Source organism: Nomascus leucogenys, unplaced genomic scaffold, assembly GCF_006542625.1.
Source record: "Nomascus leucogenys isolate Asia unplaced genomic scaffold, Asia_NLE_v1 000865F_78081_qpd_obj, whole genome shotgun sequence".
Classification (NCBI taxonomy): domain Eukaryota; kingdom Metazoa; phylum Chordata; class Mammalia; order Primates; family Hylobatidae; genus Nomascus; species Nomascus leucogenys.
In genome coordinates this window covers 52,366-76,670 of record NW_022096692.1, presented here as the reverse complement: position 1 = coordinate 76,670, position 24,305 = coordinate 52,366, and the positions used below count along the sequence as shown (strand labels likewise).

Below are 24,305 nucleotides of genomic sequence, written 5' to 3'. Positions count from 1 at the left end.
CCCGTGGTGGGTTCTGAACGGTGTCCTCCTCCCGCGACCCAAGACATGGTGTCAAGCAGGCGTGGGCCTCTGTCTCCAATCTCGGAAACCATCTTCTGGCCCGGGTTTAACCTTCAGAAGGGCCTGTCCTTCATGTGACTTATTGCAAGTAGAATGTTTGCAGACGTAATTTAAGTTAGGGGATCCTGAGATGAGCTTGAGGGCAGGATCGGTAGGATGAGGAGGCCACACTGATGTCCTTGTTCCCTGTGTGAAGTTCCTGGGCCCCTTTTGCAGCAGGCTCCGCAAGGTAAGCAGCCCCACAGGACACCAGCTGACTGCCGGATGCTTACAGGTTCCTGATGCCCCGGTTCAGGCCCGGGAAAGAGAATGAAGATACCTTATTCCTGATGTAGCTTCCCCAATCTCCAGCCAGTCAGCACCCCAAAGCCCACCAAGGCTCTTGCCACACATTCCTGCCTCGGAGGGGCCAGGGGCTTCTCCCAGGACGCTGCCACGCACAGTTACGCTCCAGTTCAGCTCATTTTAATAGTAAGAGACACACCCCCAGGTAAGGATCCTATAATGTAATGATACATGCAGTGTGTGTTGGAGCATGTAGGTACTGAGCATGTGCACCAACCGCAGGCCTGTCTGCCTTTACACGCCTGACCTCACCGTATTTCATGAACAGGTACACACAGCCAACCACAGGCCTGCTGCCTTTACACGCCTGACCTCACCGTATTCATGAATGTGCAGGCCACAGCCACGCAGCCGTCCCTACACACCGACCTCTCCGCAGAACACACCACACAGCCAACCGCAGCCTGCTCCTTACACCCGACCTCACCGTATTCAACACACATGCACAGCCACCGCAGGCCTGCCTCCTGCCTTTACACGCCTGACCTCACCATATTTCATGACACACTGCACAGCCACCGCGGCCTGTCTGCCACACCCAGCCCAAATGAACACACACGCACAGCCACCGCAGGCCTGTCTGCCTTTACACGCCTGACCCTCCCAGACCACACCACGCCACCCAGCCGTCTGCCTTTACACGCCTACCTCACCGTATTTCATGAACACACATGCACAGCCAGCCGCAGGCCTGTCTGCCTTTACACGCCTGACCTCACCGTATTTCATGAACACACTGCACAGCCAGCCGCAGGCCTGCCTGCCTTACACGCCTGACCTCACCGTATTTCATGAACACACTCACAGCCAACCGCAGGCCTGTCGCCCTTACACGCCCTGACTCACTATTCATGAACAGGCACGCCAGCAACCGCAGGCCTGTCTGCCTTTACACACCTGACCTCACCGTATTTCATGAATGTGCAGGCATAGCCAACCGCAGGCTTGTCTGCCTTTACGTACCCAGCCTCACCGTATTTCAAGAACATGCAGGCACAGCTCCCGCGAAAGGACTCCCCTCAAGGCAAGGGGCTGCTTCTCCCTCCGAGTGGCGCCTTCGCTTTGTGACACACTTCTTTGCCTACTTGTGCTTTGGACTTGCTCTCAAATTCTTTCGTGCTGCAAAGTCAAGAACCTGACCCAGCCACCCACTGATAACGAGATCATCCTGGATTCAGGGCGGGTCCTAAATCCAGTGACGGGTGTCCTTAAAGAGAGGGCAGAGGAAACACAACATGGAGGCCCAGGCAGAGGCCACGTGGAGGTGGAGGCCAAGACTCCAATGGCATGGCCAGGAGCCCAGGGATGCCTGGAGACCCAGAAGCTGGGAGAGGCGGGAAGGGAGAGGTGGGAAGGATCCTCCCTGAAGCCTCTGGAAGGGGCACAGCTCTGGCCACACCGTGATCTTGGGGTCTGGCCTCCAGAACAGGAGACAGCGCATTCACATTGTTGGAAGCCACCTGCTTGTGGCCCCTTGTTACAGTGTCCACAGGAAATGTTTCGTCTTCAGCTCTCGGACGTGGGGCCTGGGCCTCCCCTCCTGCAAGGCAGCTCTGCCAGCACAGCGGTGGCTGCTCCCGGCATTGCTGTGTGGGTCACCACTGAGTCGGGCAATGGGGATATGAGGGGGTTCCTGAGCCTCTGTCATTATTTCCCGCTGTCCCTAAACAGGCTCAGGGCCTCCCTTGCCTGGGGGCAGAGACTCAGGTGAGCATCCTGGCATCTCTGAGAATAAACGTCACAGATGCAGCCTCCACTCAGCGAGTGAAAGGGGCAGCCCGAGGCGTGATCCGCGTCTGGAAGTGCGGTTGAGCTCTCTCCCCCCAGGAGCGGTGAGGAGGTGGCATGTGGGCGCAGAGAGGGATGGAGGTGGGAAAAGCCGGGCTTGTCTCACAAAAAAGAAGACACCTGAGCCCAGAGCTCGAGCAGCCGGGAGGAGGGACCGGGAATGAGGGCAGGGAAGGAGGCAGGCAGGGGAACGAGGGTGGGGAAGGAGGCAGGCAGGGCCACATGGCGCCGGCTTGTGGCAGGGGTGGATGGGTGGGCTCCAAGGCAGGGGCCACTGGAGCAGGCCACACCAGGAGGCATGTGACAAACTCCCAGCCGCTCGCTCCAGCACACAGGCTGGCCCATGGCAAAAACAGCAGACAGGAGGATGGGAGGTGAGCAGCCGGGGGTCCTTGGTGAGGCTAAGACGCATTCCCCCGGAGACCCCACACCGTCGCCTCAGCACGACAGCGGGCTTCAGGGTAGAACCTGAGCAGCTGATTCTGAAATTCATGTGGCAATGCAAAGGACCTTGGAGAGCCAAAGCAATCTTGAAAAAGAACCAAGTGGGAGGACTCACACCACCTCAAGTTAAGACTTATTTTAGAACCACAGCCATTGGCAGGGCAATGCTGGGTGTGAAGCTAGACAAAGAGAAAGATAAATTGAAATAGATAAAGGAGTAAGGTGAAGAAAATACTGCTTTGGAAAATGGGGAAATACACAAGCACACACACACGCACACAAACACATGCACTCACACACAGGAACACACACATGCGCACACACACGCACTCACACACATGCACACAAACCCACATTCACTCATACACACGCACTCACACAGTCACACACATGCACACAAACCCACATTCACTCACACGCACACACACACACAGTCACATGCACACAAACCCATTCACTCACACACGCACACACTCCCGCACTCACACATGCAGTCACACACATGCACACAAACCCACATTCACTCACACACGCACACACACACGCACTCACACACACATGCACAAGCACACAAACCCATTCACTCACACACGCACACACACATGCACTCACACACGCATGCACATGCACACAAACCCACATGTGCTCACACTCACGCACTCACGCAGTCACACACACATGCACACAATCCCCCACACACGCACTCACACTCACACACACACACGCACTCACACATGCATACTCAAACCCAAACACACACGCTCACACACATGCAATCTCACACACAAGCACACTCTCAAACCTATACATGTACTCACACACATGCACTCACACCCATACACACATTCACACACACTCATACCCACACATACACTCACACATGGACACCCACCCCTACACTCACACACACACACCTTGGCAAGCAACAAACACGTCTCATTCTGGATAAATGAATTTTGATCCGTACCTTCCACCACATACAAAAATTAACCCAGAACGGATCATTGACCTAAATGTAAAACCTAAAACCATCAAGTCCCTGGGAGGGAATAGAGGAGAAAGTCTTTGTGACCTTGGCTTAGGCAAAGATTTCTTCAATATGGCAACAAAAGCATGATCCAAAACAGAACAAAATGGATAAATTGGACTTTATCAAAATTAAAAAAAAAAAAAAACATCAGTTCTTTGAAAGACACTCTTAGGTGAATAGAAAGACATGCCACAGCAGACTGGGAGCAAATATTTTCAAAGCACGTGTCTGATAAAAGACTTGTATCCAGAAGTAATACAAAAGTAAGAAAACAAAACGTCCAATGAAAACTGGGGAAAAGATCAGAACAGACACATCGCCACCGAAGACGCACAAGCAGCCATCAAGCACGTGCGCAGGTGCCCCCCTCGGCGGCCATCAGGGAGCTGCCACTCGGAGCCACACGGGGGCGGCTGTCTGGCTACCGGAAAGGCCGACGTGCTGACGTACAAAAGCGGCGCCAGTGAGGGTCGCGGAGGGGCCAGAACGCCCACGTGTGGCGGGTGGGGACGGGAGGTGGCGCAGCCACTTGGAAAACAACCTGGCCACTTGTTGAAACATAAAACGTGTGGATATTTGAGCCCGGAGTTCAAGCCAGGGCCTGAGCTAGACATCCGGGACTGTTTGCCTCCATTAGACCGGACTGAAAGGCACAGACAGAGGGAGGAGGCCAAGGCCTGAGCCCTGGAACCCCAACCTCGGAGCTCCACAAAGGCCCAGAGGCTGTGGGCTGTGCGGCCAGGGAGGACCCAGGGCAGCCTCAGCGCCGAGTCAGGGGGAGGCGTCGGGAGGCAGCGTCACCTGCCCGACCGCGGCCGAGGAAGATGCCAGCCGAGAATTTGCACTGGGCTTGGTGACAGGAGGCCTCAGCGAGTGTGATTTCCACGAGTGGAGGGTCCCACTCTTCTCCCCCCGCGGGAGAAGAGCAAGCGGAACCAGTGGCCGCGAGCTTTTCCGAGGAGCAGGACCGCCAGGCAGAGCAGAGGAAGGGGCAGGAGGGCAGCAACGTCCTCCGGCGGGAGCCACTGAGTCCCTTTTGCGTCTGGTGCTGCCGGAAAAAGCGAGAGACGGTGGAGGGCGTCGGGGAGGAGCCCGTGCCGGGTCCCAGAGCCCAGCGCGGGGTGGCCTTTGCCCGGGGCAGGTGCCGCTCAGAGCAGGAGGGTGGGGCGTAGGAAGCTGGGCCCATGGTCAGACATGGTTTCAGCTCAAATACCAGAAGTGACTGTGAAGAAAGCAGGAGTTTGGCTCCGTGGATTCGGGGCCGAGGGCAGAATCGTGAAATAGACGCCGCTGGGAACGTGTACTTGGGGCAGGTCTCAAACGCGCGGGGCCGGAGCCCGGTGGGGTGGTACGTGGTGCCTGCTGGGACCCTGGCCTGGCTGCTCACTTTCCGGTGTCTAACCAGCTATGCAGGCCTGGCCTTTGCCTGCAGCACACACAAGCGAGGGAGATGGGCGCACAGGATCGGCCAGTTTCCCCAGATAACTTAGGCCCAGCCTGTTTTATAAACAGCTTTGAGGCCTGAACTGCACAGACGGACCCTCTCACTGAGGGCACCCCCAGGTGACTTCGGTCTCCAGCTCTGTCTCAGGAGCCATGCTCTGGAAGAAACTCTTCAAAGAAAACTGCACCTGAGACTGCTCTTGTTTAGTTATTCCAACAAGAACAAGTCCCATTTAGGGACAAGAAATGAAATAGGGTCACGCCTTTCATAGGATATAGTGCTGAACAGACATCTTTTATAAAACAGTCCATTGACTGTGGCCAAGACAATTGTAAAATATGGAATCAACAAACACTGAGCTTGGCAAACAGTGAGCACCTCTGATCCTGGGTGTGAGAAACAGAAGCTAAGATGTCATAGAGCGGGGCTGGGAGTCAAGCCAAACCCCGTGTCTCCCTGAAATATGATCACCAGGAACCTCCTCCAGAAGGCAAAGGCAGGCACAGAATCCTGCAGGCTTCACGGAGCCCTGCCCAGGGGCAAACCAGAGAGCTGGGGCCTGGAGTACCCAGCAGGTGATGCCACCTCTGTGCCCTGCCAGGTGCCACCTGGGGATAACTCCAGGGACAGGAGCCCCCAGGAACAGCTGGCTTCACACGTTAGCTCTTGCGTGCATAATGGTTCCGATTCTACAACTGTAATCAATAGGAACTCAATTTGACTTTAATTGACTTCAATTCTTTCTTTAAGAAGAAATGGATCTGATGTGTCTGAGGTCCCAGGTGGAGCTATCGGCCGTCATCTCCCGGCCAGAGCCCGACCACACGGCCACGGCCACAGCCACAGCCACGGCACCCTGCAAGGGATGCCAGGAAATGTGGTCGTTACTCTGGCTGGAGCCCAGATACATTTCAGAATTCTATCAGGGAGGAAGAGCAGGAGAAAAGATAAGAGGGAGATGACAGTCAGTCATTGCCACACAGAGGGAGGAAGAGGAGTGGGGTAGGAGACAGGAGGCAGAGATTCAGAGACAGGAAGGAGGAAATGGAGCAGAGAGACAGAGAGGGGGAGGAAGGTGGGAAGGAGGAGACAGGGGCAGAGAGAATGAGACAACAACAGCACAGTCCTTAAAAGTCAAGCAGAGGGGAGAGCAGGTGCCTCAGCCGCCGCTGTCCACAGCTTCCCCACGACAGACGCTGCGCCCGTCACTCTGTGCCCGTCCCCCATGTGCCCTTCAGTGCTGTGTTACTGTGGCAGCAGCAGCCACGTGGGGCCACACGTTCTCAGCAGGGCGGTCACATGTGAACAGCCTGTGTGTGTCTCTGAGCCTTGGGGACACATTTGCCAGCCGATGAAACTCCAGTCACCCGCCACTGCCAGGGCTCGAGGGCGGAGGGAGGAGGAGACAGGAGAGAGGAGAATGCCATCACACCTCGCCCGGCTTCCACCCGTCACTCTGCACCCGCCGCTCCCACCCGCATACCTGTACATCTGCCTTCTTGTGTGTTTCTTCTAGGTTTCTTTATCCCATTTTGAACCAATTTTATCACACCATAAAATTAAGAGATTGTCCTCTTTAAAACAATGAAGCCATGACAGATCCACGAAGCCTCCCTCCAACGCCCACCCTCAGGCCCCGCCCCGTCCCCCGAGGTGACGCCGACGTGGGTGTGACAAGTGTCTAGGTCTGCCCACAAAACACTGGCCTGGCGCTGTGCCCTGCTTTTTAGGCACAAATGGCATTGGGGCAGCTGTGGCCTCGTGCCTCGCGTGATGCTCCGGCATGGGGTCTGTAAATGGGCCCTGCCGGAGGCTGTTTCAGGTTCAGCCTTGGCCGAGGTCCCAAGTCAACAGGGCCAGCGACGGCCAGGGCCCCAAGGCGGGCAGGGCCCTGCACAGAACGCGCAGGGAGGCTCCCATGCTGGGGAGGCTGTGGCTGCCAGGAAGGCCCGTCCCCCGTGCACCTTTCAGTGCTGTGTGTGTTACTGTGGCGGCAGCAGCCATGTGGGGCCACATGTGTTCTCAGCAGGGCGGTCACACGTGAACTGTATGTGTCTCTGAGACTTGGGGACACGTTTGCCAGCTGACCAAACTCCAGTAACCTGCCACTGCCAGGGCCAGAGGCTGCACTCGAGGGCGGGGGAGGAGGAGACAGGAGAGAGGAGAACGCCATCACGCCCTGCCCAGCTCCCCCCACTCAGAGCAGCCCCAGAGCCATCAGGGGAGGCACTGTGGGGACGTATGCACGGCAGGGACCCCTCTGTGGGCTGCGCATGCTCATCACGGGACCCAGGCTTCTGTTACCAGCGAGCAGAACCCTGTGGGCCTGGCCCAGGTCTCACGAGGACCCAGGGAGGCGCCCCCTCAACGGGACAGAGTGGGCAATGGTGCGGGGCGGGACGGGGTCGGGGCAGGTGCTTCTTGGCGTTCTGATGGTGGCTCCACACAGGCCCTCCACGATGCCCCTGCAGCAAACTTGTGCAGAAGAAAATACTGCAGCGCCACCACCCCACTGCCGGGCACTTAAATTAGTTCCCGGCTTCCGTGACACCCAGCAGCTGTGGGAGCGCCTGGGCAGGTTGCTTGCACATTCCTTCTGGACTTTTCTGTGTTTTCCGCAGGAGAATGCTCTATCTTACTTCATGCCATTAACGTGCACCTAACACCTGACACTCATCACAAACCTTTGTAGACAAATTGCTGTTTAAATTGGAAATAATGGAACACATACACCTCATTTTTCACCCAGCGCTACTTAGCATAAAATAATTTCTTTTATCCATAATACAGTACCCTTCTCAATTAACAAATTGGCTTTAATTTTTAAAGGGATATTTATCAAACATACATCAAATATGACGATGAATGAAGCAATACAAAGCCTGTGCCCGACGCTCAGTCTAGAAAAGTGGGTGCTCACCCCGGCGTCCACCCCCTCCGCTTCGCAGGCCACCGTCTCTGGATCTCGTGTGCGTCTGGGCTGGGCCTTCCCTGTGGCTCTGCCCCACACCTTCCCATCCCCAGCCGTGCCCGGCTCCCCTTTGAACTCGACGCCACGGCCGCTGTCTCCCGCACACGGGCTTAGGGCCCCACTCCCCTTGACGCTGAGTTCCTGAGACTCCCCCCGAGTGGCTGTGAGCACTGTGCTCATTCTCGCAGCCAGGCCGTGTCTGTTCTACGAAACTACCGTTCCACTCTGCTGGTGGGGGCAGCAGTGGCTTCCGGACTCTCCTTCTTTCTTCTTTATTTTTGAGACAGAGTCTTACTCTGTCGCCAGGCTGGAGTGCAGTGGTGCAATCTCGGCTCACTGCAACCTCCACCTCCCGGGTTCAAGCAATTCTCCTGCCTCACCCTCCCGGGTAGCTGGGATTATAGGTGCCCGCCACCACACCCGGCTAATTTTCGTATTTTCAGTAGAGATAGAGTTTCACCATGTTGGCCGGGCTGGTCTCGTGTGATGCGCCCGCCTCGGCCTGGGGCTCCTGTTCTTGTTCGGTGCAGCTGCTGCTGGCTGCCTCCTGGTTTCCAGCTGTGCCTGAATCAGCTCGCCCCACTTCAATAGTGGCAAGGTGCCCTTCCTGGGGGCGGGCAGCCCAGGACCCACAGCCGGGACCCCGTAGGCTCCAGCAGCTCTGTGTGAGCAGCCCTGGCCCCTGGCCCTGTGCTGGAGACAGCGTCCTCCACACTCCGATGTCACAGAGGAAACAAATGCAAACCCTTCAGCAGTGGCCCCCGAATAACTCAGCCTGAGTGGAACCCGAGGGTTCTTTGCAGGACTTAAGTGGCGCCGTTTCTGTCAGACAGAAAATAAACTAAGTTTATGGTGTTTGGAAAGCATCAGAGTTGAGCAAGATCACGGCACCCGGGGCCGCTTGAGAGCAGCAGTGATTGAGGGCTGGGCAGAGGTGACGCAGCTGGGGACAGGCCAGGAATGTCGGCCCCATCCAGGGAGCACAGGGCGCCCCTCCCTGGGCCTCGGGGCTCGGAGGAAATTCAACCCTGTCAAGCTTGGAGGCCTTCGGCGCATTTAGCCATTGAAGGAAGACCCACCGTGGTGGGCCCCAACCAGTATTTTCACATTCACAGTGAGGCCAGCTCACTCCTGCTCCCACCAGCCCATCGCAGGTCAGAGAAAAGCCAGATGCCCTGCTCCACATCTCACACTTCGCTCTTCACAACAGGCAGCCTGACCAGCCCCTTCTCACCTCCCTGGGCACTGCGGCTACACTCCCAGGCCTGGCAAGGCCACGGTGACCTCTGCACCAGCCCATGCAATTCCAGGCTTCCCATCGCCCCTGAGAAGGTCAAAGACCCGGGTTGCTCAGCCAGGCCGCTCCCTCCACCATGGTTCCCTTTGGCTCACTCACCTGCGGCCCGGCCCCTGGCTCTGTGGCCTACGCTCCAGGCCTGCTCCTGCCCCAGGGCCTTTGCGCTCCCCACCCCCACCTGGATGGCCACACACGCCCTCACCCTTCAAGAGGCTCACCCTGTGCTCGACGTAAAATCCCACCAGGGCCCTGGCCTCCAGCCTGCTGCTCTGCCTCTCCCGCCCCCACCCCTGGCTTGCTCTTTGCACCCCTGCCCTGCTCTCCTGCTGGCCGGGGCTCCTGGGGCAGGGGTTCTGGGTGTGGGTTTGCTGTTTCACCCCCTCATCCTGGGACCCAGAACTGTAGACGCACACAGGGCTCCATGTGTGGCCTTTACAGAGCTTGAACTCATTGCACACAGCAGAGAGGAAGGCAGGTGATGGGCAGGCGTCATCCAAAGCCTCAGAGCTGTGGGTGAGTCTCCAAATGGTTTTGTTTGAACGTAACATTAAAAGTCTAAGTTGTGGCTTGGGCTGAATTAGAAGCCACAGCACCACACACACACGCACTCATGAGCAGACACCACACACACGCACACATGAACATATGCCACACACAAGAACATACCCCCCACACACGCACACATGTGCAGACACATCTATGAACATACCACGTGCACACAGGATACACCACACACACGCACACATGTGCACACTCCCCCCGTGGGCTCCTGACAGCAGGGGCTGTTCCCATCACTCAGGTGCTTGCCCCTCCTGGGGAACCGTCCAGTTGTCACCAACTCACTTCTAAGCCACCTATCAGAGCTTCCCAGCCTCAGCCCCGGACTGCGCGCTCAGCCTCTCCACACCCAGCCCGGCATGCAGGGCATGACGTGCGACAGGGCTCAGCCCCTCCATGTCCCTTCTTTCCCCCGGGTCTAGGCTGTCCTTGCCAGGCCGTGGTCTTCTGCTCTTGCCCTGCTCAGCCCCTTCCCTCCTCCTCCGCATTAAACATGGGACTCACCCAGCAGGAACTCCCTAAGTAGCTGGGTGGAGTTCCAGCCCCGGATGAAGGGGAGGGCACAGGACCAGGCTGAGCCAATCAGCATGGCAATAGGCTCGGGGAGAGACGCACAGCCCAATCAGAGCCAGGAGAGGTTGGCTGGGCTCCAGGGGACAGGACGTGAGGCTGGAGTGGCTGCAGCCTTCTGCAGACAGTGGAGGCTCAGGCTAAGCCAGCAAGGCCAAGAGGAGTGTGCAGAGCTGGCAAGACGCTGGCCCGATGATATCGCCTGAGCCGTGAATCCTACTGGCCAACGCCAGGGCTTCCTCAGGTCGTCACTGCAGGGACACTTCCCTCCCTCCCTCCTTCTCTGTCTCTCTCCCCACTGCCTCTCTTTCTAGCTTGAGCCAATTTGAGATGGATTTTCTGTCACTTGCTGTTGAAGGAGTCCTGGTCCAGCCCAGGTGGATTTCATGCAAATGAAACCCACATTATTCAAGTCTGTGTGGAATTGATCGTCTGCGATCGGCGCGTGCCCTTCCCCTTGTGAACAGGAGCCGTGGGTGATACGAGCGCCTCGGCCGGGCCGCCGGGGTCTGTCTGAGGTCTGTCTGTCTCCAGGTGTGTGCTGGGTCTGTGGGTGAGAGGCTGTGTGTGCATGTGCGTGTGCCCAGGTGTGTGTGTGGGAGCTGGATCCCAGGCCTGAGAAGGCTCTTTCTGCTTAGAGTCCAGGGCTGCCTGGCATCGAGCGGGCTCTGCCCCACAGGCCCCAGTGAATCCACATTGCAGCAGGAAGCCACAGGGCAGGAACCTCAGCTTTCCGGTTGGCTTCCATGAACCAAGGACAAGCTTGCTTAAAGTTGTGCCCGGAGAGGCCCGCAGAGCTGCTTCAAAGGCAAAGACCAGCCAGTGGGAGTGTGTTCCCCTTGAGCTCACCCAAGGGTCCCACTCCCCCTGAGACATTTCTTGTCCAGGGCACAGACCCCAGGCCTGGACGGAGCCGGGCGTGTGTGAGACGGGAAGATGTCAGCCGGGGAACCGGCCGCAGCTCCCACCCCTTGATGAGGAAAGAAACCTGATAGCTGTCCCTGCAGAAAAGCCACATGGCTCGCCGCATATCTCCACGATGGTGCCTGTCTTCTCCCATCCTCACTGTCCACGTCTACTCCCTTCTCATCACAGAGCCGAGACGCAGGAGGCTTTAGACAGAGCAGCTTCATCAGGAATCTGGACTGGGCTAAGGTACCTGCTCCCAGCTCCTCAAAGCGCCATCCAGTAAATCTGCACCTATTAGAGCTGACAGCCAGGCTGCCCAGGCTTAAACAATTAATATGCATGAAGACTCCGCAAACACAGAGCAGGGGCACGTTACTGTGCTGGGATGTAGGACGGCTTCTCGGATAAGGTCATTCATTTTTATGATTCTGCTTAATTTGGATTTGCCAGTCTTCCTTTCATTATCCCACGGGCCAGTCTTAATAACCAAGACCTATGTTATGTGCTTTGTGGCATAATTAAAGCCACTGCCTAATTAGAAAAGCATCTACGTCTGACAAAGAGAAATCAGTAACGCAGCTAATGGAGAAAGTGGCGAGGAGTTGCGTTTGAAAGTGGATGGAATCACCTGTTGGTGCCAGAACACACACACACACACAGGCACACGCACATGCACACATGCACACACATCACATGTGCACACATGTACACACATGCACACACATCTGTGGACACAGACATGTACATACATCACACACACGTGCACACATGCACGTCTGTGGGCACACACAGATACATGCACACATGTACACACGCAGACACACATGTGCAGGTACAGGCATGCACACACACACACACACACACACTCCTACATTCTATGTGTGTTTCTGATGACCAGCCCTGTCAAACCAAACCAATCAGCAGTGCAGTTTCTGCCGGGATAGTTGGCTTCTGAGGGGTTAAAGCCATGCAGGGAATCCAAGTCTGAGTTTCGAGTGGGCCCGGCTGAGCCTGCTTTTGTTTACTTCTTTAATCATCCACGGACGCTTGCTGGGGCCTGCAATGGCCAGGCACACCCACTCACGTGGGACAAGACACAGCTTCTGTGGCTGCTTGTAGGGGATGGAAGACTCCCACAGACGCCTGCTAACATCACATGCCCATGTGTCACCACGATGCCACGTCCAGTCTGAGCTGTTCCTCGCCCATGTCCCTGTCCTTGTTGCATAGCTGGCCTCCAACGTGTGGCTTCGTGCAGCGACCAGACCGTCGTGTGACTTTCTGCCACAGTTGCTGGGGTTGGCGCTGGGGCAGACCTGCTGGGGGGTTCTGGGTTGCGGCTGGAGCGCTGGGACTGGCAGGACGCCTCTCTTCGTGCTGCCCCAGGACCTGTCCACGTCGACTCCCCATGTGAAGCGTGTGGGCTGCCTCACAGCCTGGCAGCTCCAGGACCGCTGGAGGCTCCCCTGCAGCCCCGCCTCTGCTGGCAGCACTGGGCCAGAAGCAACTCGCCTTCGCACAGCCGCCCTGAAGGCACGTAGCATCACCCTGGATGTCCTGTCTCAATGGGTGCAGAATCCCACTGGTTTCAAGGGGAGGGACATGGTTCTGGAAGGGAACCTTGGGAAATGGGATTCGTGCCATATTCAAGGGAGTCCCAAGCTCCCTCGCCCATTTCACTCCATGAGGATAGGAGGGGACAGCTGCTGGCAACCTGGCAGAGACCCTGCACCAGGCCCCACCCCACCGGCACCCTGATCTTGCACTTCCGGCCTCGAGAACAGTGAGAAACTCCTCATGTTGTTTATAAGCCACCCGGTCAGTGGCGCTCTGACAAGGCCAGCAGCTCTGAGGCCCTCCCCCTGCTCCAGCCCCCTCCCCCTCACTCCCACACCCTCTGGTTTTTCTAAACTCCTTCTCCCCATTCTAACCCCTCTCTGGCCCCTTCCGGCTCTGGGAAGCCCCGGAGACAGTAGGCCGGGGCCAAGCTGCGGGTTCCCCGAGGCCCCTGGGGGCTGGGAGTGGGGGTTAAACCATCTAGGGCTTCACCAGGGAGGGGCTTGGGCAAGGCTCTGTTTAAACCTCCTTCCCACCACCGCGTGGGCGCCGCGTCCCGCCCTTCCCACCACAGCGTCTGGAGGGTGGAAAGAGTGAGGCGCAACCCCTGTCCCCTCCCCACAGTCTTGGCAGTGGTTTCTTCTCTCCAGAGTTACTGTCCCTACCCCCTGTCCTCTCTCTGCAGCTCCAGCTCTTGCTGGGCGCCTGTGATTCTCACCCCTGTCCCTTCAGGCCGTGGAGAGAAGAACATCCCAGTGCGGTCACTTCCTGGATCCACCTCCTGGATGCCCAGTGTCCTCCGGGTCTCCTGGATTCACTTCCTGGATACCCAGTGTCTGCCGGGTGTCCTGGATCCACTTCCTGGATACCCAGTGTCCGCCGGGTGTCCTGGATCCACTTCCTGGATGCCCAGTGTCCGCCGGGTCTCCTGGTTCACTTCCTGGATACCCAGTGTCTGCCGGGTGTCCTGGATCCACTTCCTGGATACCCAGTGTCCGCCGGGTCTCCTGGTTCACTTCCTGGATACCCAGTGTCCGCCGGGTGTCCTGGATCCACTTCCTGGATACCCAGTGTCCGCCGGGTGTCCTGGATCCACTTCCTGGATATCCAGTGTCCGCCGGGTGTCCTGGATCCACTTCCTGGATACCCAGTGTCCGCCGGGTCTCCTGGTTCACTTCCTGGATGCCCAGTGTCCACCAGGTCTCCTGGATTCTGCCTATGTCCACGTGAGGGCACCATCAATTTCCTGCAAGGATCCTAAGAGAGTCAAGGTACATCTAACCCGAGAGCAGGCAGGGGCTGGACTATCCCCTAGATCAAGCCATGCCTGAAGCCCTACCTTTCAGTTACCTGAGTCAACAAATTCCCTTTTTGGGTTGAGCCATTTCTAATTGGATTTTATGTCTTACTGACTGAACTATCAGGATGGCCAGCGGTAAGGGGTTTCTTTTTAGAGGATGAGGGACACAAATGTCTCTTCTCCAAGGTGAGGAGATGCCTGAAGGACAGGAGGCACTCACAGGAGGCCCTGGAGACAGATGTGCCCCACAGGCATTCCTGAGGACCTGCGGCCTGGCAGCACGGAGACTCTGGGTGAAAACAGAACCTTGTGATCTGCAAGTTCTGCCGCTGCCCTGTCTGTGTCTGTGAAGCAGTGTCCAGAAGGGGCCCGCATGGAAGCTTCTGAGAGCAGTTAGGGGAAGGGGGCCCCACGTCCTCCCCGGAGGGCTGGAGAGGGAGGCAGGCTGTGTCCCCAGTTCAGTCGGGAGGAGGCCGGCAGGCGGCAGCTGTGGAGAGGAGGCGGAGCCCCCCAACTCCTGAGCCAGCAGAGGAAGGAGTGGGACAAAGCCAGCCCCAGAGGGAGACAAGACCCCGGGGAAGAGACCCCTCAGGGCGGCCCCCCAGCCCCCCCCCAGGCTCAGCTTTCAGCCTGCACCCCCATCTGGTCCCTCAGAATGATTGAGGTTTCCACTCTTTTTCTGTCAGATCTCTAGACTCCATGTCCCCACTCTGCCACCTACTCTGTGTGGGATCTGAATAAAGAGACTTAACCTTTCCTGCCTCGGTTTCCCCATGTGTAAAATGGGACAATAACAGGCTCTGCCTCTAAGCCTTGCTGCAGGGATTAAGGGAGCAATGCGCGGTCTGCAGCCAGCGGTTGCAGGGAAAGGCCGGGCACCGTGGAGACGCTTCCCAGCGACACTCGCTGAGCTGCGCCGGGTTCGGGTCTCTCCACCCAAGCTCCTTTTAGGAAAGTGGTCCCTCGGAAGATGGATAAGACCCAGCGTCCACCGGGGTCTGCGTTCTAAGTGTTACGCTTGTGAGGGTTGTCGCATGTGAACAATTCCCTGTGATCCATTCCGCAGGCGCTGGGGAAGCTCCGGGCTGGGCGTGGAGCCGGAGAGACTGTGGGCAGGGCTTGTGAGGGGCAGGAGAGCGGCCAGGAGGCCTCCTTCGCGTTCGAGCTTCTCAGCCACATGTGCAGGGGTGGGCTGGGTGTGGGGGGTGTGTGTCACTGGTGTCAAAGCCTCCTCACTTTTTTTGGGAAAGAAATGGGATGTAAATACATGTGTAAATATCTATATAAAATTCACATTCTCTAATTCAGGAGGCAGAGAGCTGTGTGCCTTCAAACCAGAGTATCTGTAAACTGGGTTTCTATCAGTGAGGGTATAGAGCAAATGCCGGCTCTGTCAAGGTTCACCCCAATGTCGTCTTCTGTGACGTAAGAACGAAGCTGGGACTGGCCACTTCTGCCAGACTTTATCTTGGTAGACAGGTTTCCTACAGCGGGGGCCACCTACACCTGGGGGCAGGCAGCAGGATGCTGAACCCTCCAAAGAAGAGCAAGAACCCTCACTGTGCAGCAAGCCCAGGCCTGGGGGTCCCCACAACCCACAGAGGGGGAATCAGCCCCACTACAGCAAGCCCAGGCCGGAGGGTCCCCAATCCCACAGAGGAGGAATCCAATGGGACCCCTGTGGCTCTAAGAACAGAAAAACCAATTCAGATGTGCTTAAACAAAAAATTAAAAATACATGTGTGCATGCATGTGTGTGCACGCACATGTGTGCACGTGTGTTCATGTGTGTGCATGTGTGTGCACGTGTGTGTGCGTGTGTGCGTGCGTGTGTGCAGGTGTGTGTGCGGGTGTGCGCGTGCACGTGTATGTGTACGTGCTTGTGCACACGCATGTGTTAATTTATTGCAAAGCCAAGTGGGTCTGCTTCGGGAACAGTTGGATCTAGGTGTTCAGACACCAGCCCCTTCTTGGGTTTCGTGGGTGACCCTGGAAGCTCCAAGCTCTCCCCTCTTGATGATAAGGTGGCTGCAGCTCCCCCAGCTCCCAGCCTTGGTTTCATCTTATGGGAAAAGGCTGCCTGTTTTTTTCTCGATGGCCCGCTGGTAATTCCAGAATTCACTCTGACTGGACTGGCTTAAACCACCTGACCAGCCCTGAGCCAACCCCTAGGTCTGGGGTGACCTTCACGCTCTGACTGGTTTAGACCTGGGCCGCGGGATCTGCAGCTGGGCCAAAATGGATCAGAACAGGGGCTGTGGACTTCCACCTGGAGCCGGGACTGGACCTCATGAGGCAAATGATGACCATCTGTGACACGCAGGCCCACATCTATGCTAGAAAAGCCACCCCTTGATATGGGGCGAGGATGGGACCCGAGAGACCCTCGCCCCACCCTGCACTGGCTCAGCAGCCGGGTCCAGCCTCCCAGGCCTCTGGAAAACAAACCTCGGGGGGACGCAGAGGGTCACACAGGGCTTCACCCCCAGCTCGGGTTCAGTCCTGACTCAGAGACGACCCGGCCCCCACGACTGGACCCCACAACGCACAGGGCCCCCGCCTGCCAACAAGACCAAGGTCGTGCACAGCGGTGCTGGGATCCTCCAGAGGATTCCACAGGGGACCGAGGGCCTGCAGGGATTCGAAAACCAGTGCCGGACGCAGCCTTCCTCCCTTACAGCAAGAGCTAGGAGATAAAACAGGCAGGCCGGGAGAGCAGGGCCGGGGTCGCCCCTTCCTCACGGCTGGAAGCCTCCCAGGTGACGGGAAGAATGATGGGGACAGGGGCGGGGCACTTGGGGATCTTCCTCTGCCAGATGGCTCTGATGTTTCCACTGTTGCTGTGAGCAGGAAAGGGTTAACTTGGCAGCTGGCTCCTCTACACCATGAGCATCTCCTCCCTGCCCTGGCCCCTCCCTGCCCTGGAACCTCCTGCCGGAGACGCGGGCCCTGCTCACCTGGCCTTGGCCGCCCCAGTTGGTCTGTGCAATGGCGGGATTCACGGTGGGCACTTGGCCTCACGGCATCAGCTTGACCTCTGGAGGGTGGAGACCAAGGTCAGCCATGTCACGAGACCAGCCCGGTGAGGACCCTGGACACCGAAGCTCGGGGGCTCCTGGCTGGCCTCGCTTGACACATGTTGTCACGCATGGGTGCCAGAGAATCAAGTCCACGGGACCCCCTGGGAGGGGACACCTGGGAGCTCGCGCCCGGCCTCTCCCGGGCTGTGCCTGGGCATCTCTTCCCTTTGCTGACTTTAACCCGTGTCCTCTGCCGTGAGAACCCACAGCAAGGAAGAGCAACCTGTCTGGGCTCTGTCTGTCCTTCTAGCAAGTTGTGGACTGTCAAGGTGGTCTCGGGGGTCTTCCCGCCACACAACAGCTGCCTGGAGGCTCACAGCCAAGAACGGTGCTCACTCCAGCAGTGGGGCTATGACAGCAAGCAGATTTCACCCCCAAATTCAGGACACACAGGAGCGTTCAAAAACCACACACACACACACGCACGTGCACACATGCGCACACACCCGCACGCACGCACACACACACATGCATGTGCACATGCACACATGCACACGCGCACACACGCACACGCCCATGCACGTGCACATGCACACACCTGCATCCACCTGCACACATGTGCACGCATGCACATGCACACACACACACGCACACGCACACACACGCACACACCCATGCACGTGCACATGCACACACCTGCATCCACCCGCACACACGCGCACGCGTGCACATGCACACACACGCGCACACACACGTGCACACACCCATGTACGTGCACATGCACACACCTGCATCCACCTGCACACATGCGCACGCGTGCACATGCACACACACGCGCACACACACGTGCACACGCGCACACACACACACACCGTGCACCCTCAGTGCACAGGCTGGCTAACACACACGAGCCGCTTTCCAAACCGAAGTCATTCCAGCCTCATGCCTGTAGCTGGCGCCACATGAAAACACCACTGTGTTCTTATTTATAGAGTATGTTTCTTTAAATTGGCCTATTTTAAAACTACATGCATTTTTTATTTGAAAGGGAATCTTCATTTCACCGCTGCAAATGGAAAGCTGGCATCACTTGTGTTAAATCATGGTAACCATGAAAATAAGTGGAATGAAAATAAAATAATGTTGTCACACTCTGGATGTGGCTGAGGTGCCAAAGCCTGCAGGCCCAGGCTTCAGCCCTGTTTGTCTAAAGGACTCGTGGAGACGCCTCCAGGAGGAATCAGAGCCTCGGGAGCTGGGCATGCCTCATCCGCACTACTGTGCTGTCTAAGGAAGCTTCATCACACCTAGAATCAGTACCCAGCGCGCATTTGTGGCAAAGGGGTGAAGCGGGCCCCACCTGGCTAGAACAGGGAGCTCCGGGTTCCTGCATCAACCTCCACGCGGCTCAGGGTGCTCCCTGCACCGCCGGACCCTGCGGGCCTGTCCAGCCATCTCGCCTCCCTCTGTCCACACGCAGGGAACCCCAGAGCAGGTGAGTGAACGCCCTGGGAACCACTGCCTGAGTCACAAGGAATGGAATGGGGCTGAGACACGCCTTTCCTCCTCCCCTCTCTTCCCTGCCAGCCTCCCCATCCCCATCTCAAATGAGCTCCTAGCCCAAGAATCCTGGTGTCAGGGTCCCCTGACGGGTGGGGCAGGCTGACCACACCAGGAGCTGCAGAGGGGGCTGCGCTCCTGCCTGCCCTCCCTCAGGCAGCTCCAGGAGGAGGCAAGTGTGGCTGAGGCCACCTGCCACCACCCCACGGTGATAACGTGGCCCCACTGGGCAGCCCTGAGTGCCCAGCTTCTGCAGGACAATGCCACCAGGGGCCCTCCCAGGGAGCATCCTGTCGCGGGCTGGCTCTGCGGACAGAGGCACAGGAGGGGCTGGCCAAGCCTGCCAGTCGCTCCCAGGCCCAAAGGCCAAACTCAGCTGAACTTTATCTGAGCAACAATGCCAATGAATCTGGCGCTTGTCGCGGCTGCTCCCTCAGGGCGGGTGTGAGGGTCAGAGACCAGGCTCCATCCTGAGTGGCGCTGAGGCAAAGCCGTGGCCGCCAGGGCTTGGCTCCTGATTCACCCACTCTCGCAGCCTGGGGGCGACAGGATGGGAGGTGTGCAGGCCATGGATGGAACGGGAATGCCCTTCGCTTCAGACACAAGTGACACCCAGCTCAGCAGTGACTGAGGTCACAGCAGGTGGGACCAGGGCTGGCAGGGCCTGACACAGGGCGCCTGTGCTGCGTGAGCCATGGTACCTCAGCCCAGCTTCCGCGGTCCCCGGATGCAGCTATGGCAGGGGTGCCCCAAGCCTGGGGCGAGGCCCTGGGAAGGATGCCCACAGCCAAAAGTGGGGAGGGGGATGGAGACACACAGAGATAGAGAAAGACAAAGAGAGATACAGAGAGATTGAGAGAAGGAGAGAGGGAGAGACAGAGAGAGAGACAGGGAAGACAGAGGAGGCAGGAGGGCCCCACAGGTGGGGGCTCCTGACTGCTCCATTTTCCCACAGCAGACCTTTGCGCGTTTCTCCCAGGAGCCCGCAGCTCGTGGGGCGGTCCCTGGCCAGCATGGGGGTCGCTCATTTCCCTGGCCGGCGTGGGGTGGGGGAAGTCACTCACTTTCTGGGCCGGTAGTCGGGGATGCTCCGATCCAGGGAGATGCGGTCGCTGAGCTGAGCGTTGTAGCCGTACTCCTCATACTTGCCTTCCGCCTCCTGGCCGTCATCACGCAGGGTGGCCGCCAAGCCGCCCTGGCCCAGGCCTCCTGGCCCCTCCACCAGGCCAATGGGCTTGGCGAGGCCTGGGGGAAAGGAAGAGAGGGAGGTCAGGCAGGCCCAGGACACGCTGTTTCCGCACCCAGGAGATGCCCCTCCTGCCCCTCTCCCCGACGGCCGCTTCCCCCGGTAGAAGCCCAGCAAACTCCCTGCAGATGGCAGGCTGCCAGCTCAGGACATTCCAGAAAGTGCAAGGCTGTGTGCAGAGTGAGAGGGCGGTGCCAGGCGGAAGAAGGAGGGATGAATGGGTGGTGCATGAGGCGTTGAGGGCAGTGGACTCTGTGTGATGCTGCAACGGTAGATATCTGTTATTATTATGTATTTTTTGATTCAGGGTCTTGCTCTGTCACCCAGGCTGCAATGCAGTGGCACGATCTCAGCTCACTGCAGCCTGGACCTCCCAGGCTCAAGTGATCCTCCCACCTCAGCCTCCTGAGTAGATGGGCGCACCTCCATAGCTGGCAAATTTTTGTATTTTTAGTGGAGACAGGATTTCACCGTGTTGGTCAGGCTGGTCTTGAACTCCTGACCCCAAGCGATCCACCTACCTAGGCCTCCCAAAGTGCTGGGATTACAGGCGTGAGTCATGGCACCGGCCAATACTTGTTCTTACGCAATTGTCCAAACCCACAGCAGGTGTGACACTGAGTGAGCCCCCTCGCCGCAAGCCACGGCCCTCAGTGAGTCGCCTGCGTCGGGCGGCATCGGCTCATCAATGGTGACACAGTCACACACGTTCACACCCGGGCGCTGTGCCTGGGGGATGGAGGATGTGAGAACTCCACTCAGTCTCTATCAACCCGAAACTGCTCTGACAGTCAGGCCTACTAATGTTAAAAATATTAACTCAAAAATTGCAACGACTCTAAGATTAGGTGTTTTAAACGCCACGCCACTGCCACCATCCCCACCAGCCCTTGACACCACTCGCCTGTGTAACTTGAGCTGAACACACATCCACATGCGTGCTGCTACTCTGGGGTAGGAAGAACCGCGCCGTCGACACAAGGCAGCAGCCGAGACGTGGCTCACACACGTGACGCCAGCCAAATAATCAACACAGGAGACCTCATCCCGTGTGGCTGCCAGCCTGAGGTTCAAGAACAGACGGAATCATAACCCACCCCATGGCCATCGGGGCAGGACAGGGATGCCGGGGTGGAGCAGTGTTGACTGGAAAGGTGCCGGTGGAACTTCTGGGCTGACAGGGAGGCTCCCCAGCTTGGTCAGGGTGTGTGGAGCGGGTGCCCAAGGGGGCTGGGCCAGGGAAAGTTCTAGGTGTTCAGTTGTGCTGGGCAAGCAGACGTGGCTTGGAGATGCTGTTCCCAGGGGAACGGGGGTGAGAGGGGTGTCTCCCCACAAAGATGGCGCTGTTGGCTGTCTCTGAGCTGGGAGTCTCTGGGGCATCTTGGATTTGGGGGCAGGTGCCTGGGCAGTAGTTTTAAGCCAGAAAGAGGCGGCATGGACCCTGGAGGCTGGGCTGCCTTTTGTCAGCTTGCACAGAGAGGTCTGTGGTCCTCGGAGGAAGGCCAGTGGAAACGCAAACTTGGGAAATACCCGATGTGGACGTCCCACAGCTGCCCGCCTGGGGGGGGCCCTTCTCTTGCGGCGCCAGCTTCTGGGGCCTGGTGAGATCTCTGTAGGATTCCTGCTCCGGGGATGGAGGGACCGATGCCCTGGGAAGATTCCAGTCTGTGACCCTCCAGCCCCTACAGGGCAGTGAGTGGCTTTCTCCCCTCAGCAGAGCCGAGGCTTTGAGCCTCCCGGAACCTCTGGACTTTCTGGAATATTCCATTTTAAATGAGTAAACAAAGTGTTCATATTTATGTAGGACTGAAGGATACAGATTGGACACAGAATTGAAAAATGACACAAATCACTTCCCCTTCTTATTTTAATCCTGCGAGATAAATATGTAATCATGCTATTTTAAAATATCGATACTGCACTTGCATTTTTCACTTTGGAAAGTCTGGAATTGGATGTCTCCCAGAGGCAGGCACAGCAGCTTCTAACTCGAGAGAGAGACACCTGATCATCCGCGGGTTCAGGCCCCAGGTGGGGATTGGCTGCCTGGCTACAGGGTGGCTGAGCGGGGTTCCAGACGGCTGCCCGACGCCCAGCGTTGGACCTGGCAGGAGGGTGGCTGAGCGTGGTTCTGGACAGCTGCCCCATGCCCGGTGCTGGGGCTTTACTTTTTCACTTGTAAAATAAAATATGCATGCATTGAAAAATTCAAACAATCCAGAAAATCATGAAACGGAGAGTTAACATCAGCGTGCTCTGTCTCCTCTCCAAGCGCCACACTTCAGAGGGGATGCCTTGTTCTGATCTGAGTCCTTTTCACTGTGTCTGCTGAAGATCCAGGTCCCGCCTCGTCAGCCTGAGACGAGGTCCCCTGACTTCTTGGCATGAAAAATGAGGGGTTGAGCCCGTTTTCACCCCACCTTCTTCCCCTGCCCCCCTCCTCCTTCCCTCAATTTTTCTTAGCTATTATTTTTAGTGATTCTGTGGCTACCTTGGTGGCCTCAAAAGGAACACTTAAGCCTCTATTTCTGGAAGCTTCAACTCTAGCCACAGCATCTGTAGACTCCCAGCTTCATCAGATGAGAAATGGGCGCCCTGATCCACCTGCCGCTCGGCTATGCCGCTGCTTTTACGTCCCTAAAGGCATCTGTGACACCCACGCTCGGCTCTATCACTGTGAGTGAGTGTCCACAGGACTTGATGACACAGTGGTTCTGAAATGTGAAGCAGGCTGGGCGCGGTGGCTCATGCCTGTAATCTCCGCACTTTGGGAGGCTGGGGCGGGCAGAACGCTTGAGGTTGGGAGTTGCAGACCAGCCTGACCAACATGGTGAAACCTGTTTCTACTAAAAATATAAAAATTAGCCAGGCATGGTGGCAAGCACCTGTAATCCCAGCTACACGGGAGGCTGAGGCAGGAGAATCGCTTGGACCCAGGAGGTGGGAGTTGCAATGAGCTGAGATAGCGCCACTGCACTCCAGCCTGGGCAACAGAGTGAGCGAGGCTCTGTCTCAAAAAAAGCAAGCAAGAAAGAAAAAAAAGCAGCAAATTGACATGCCCACGTCAGGATTACGTAGTTATGATTCACCACGGCACCAGCACGGCATGGACACTAGGACGGAAATATAATTCTATCACCCACTAAACCTGTGCTACTTAATGAAGAACTTTCAGAGGTCAAGACAATGTCATTGATTTTCCTGTTACACTATTAATTTCTCAGAATTATGCATATTTTAACTTGTTTTAGGTTTGGATCTTGACTTTTCATATGCCCTTTTAGAGCAGATACAAAGATAATTAATAAGAATAATAATATCTACCGAGCAAGTGTCCTTCACATGCACTAACGTGTCATTCCCCACAACACCCCTGGGACATAGGTTCTGTATTTCACCCCATTTTGCAGATGAGAAAACTGAGGCTCAGAGGGGTCAGGCAACACACACAAGGTCACAGGGCCGGTCAGCATCAGAACCATGTTTGAACCCAGTCAATGTGGCATGGGACAGCTCCTCCCGACAGCTATGCTCTGCTGCCATGTGAGCTTGGGCCTCCTGGCAATGTAATTGGGGGGTCATAGCCCCGTCTTCCCAGAGACATTCCCAACTGCAGGGCCGACCCTCAGCGCCCTCGCCTCACGGCCTTCTCACTCCCAGGTCCCTTTGCATCAGTCATTTGCCCGGCGGCCACCCCTGGGCCCTCCTCGCTCTAAGCCTGGGTGGGCTCCATCGCCCTGTGGATCCCACGTCTGCTCAGGCCCTGGACGTCCTCTTCATCCCAATGAAGTATATCCCTAAAGACTGAAGAAGGGCTGTGTGGAAAGTAAACTTCCTGAGCCCTCACATGTCTGGAAGTCTCTTTCATTGCTCCTCATGCTGGCTTGATAATTGTGCTGGGTATAGAATTCCAGGCTTGATGGCTTTTTTCCCCTCATGCAGGGCCCGGTGCTGCCTGTGAGTGTTCTGAGGTCAGCGGGACCCTCTTTCTTCTTCAGACTGGCGTTTTGTTTCTGCCTGTCTCTGGAAACTGATTTTGTTGTTGTTGTTGGGATCCTAGATTTGGTCAGGGCGTATCTTGCAGTGAATCACAGTCACGCTTGGCAATCCACACTCATGCCGACGTTCGGCTCCAGGAAGTTTTCTCTGTTAATGATGTGACTGTATTCCCATCTGACATCCCTGTTTTCTCTTCTGTAACCTCTG

General features: G+C 57.1%; 1 protein-coding gene across 1 annotated transcript in view; it reads right to left on the bottom strand.

The window, feature by feature from the left end:
- Positions 1-19,885: 19,885 nt before the first annotated feature.
- LOC115834019 (polypeptide N-acetylgalactosaminyltransferase 9-like) overlaps positions 19,886-24,305 on the bottom strand; it is a 41,103-nt gene continuing 36,683 nt past the window's right edge. The window contains exon 2 of the mRNA XM_030808807.1: positions 19,886-20,098. Coding sequence (XP_030664667.1) covers positions 19,914-20,098 — 185 coding nt within the window. The 3' untranslated portion in view covers positions 19,886-19,913. The remainder of the gene's footprint in view (positions 20,099-24,305) is intronic.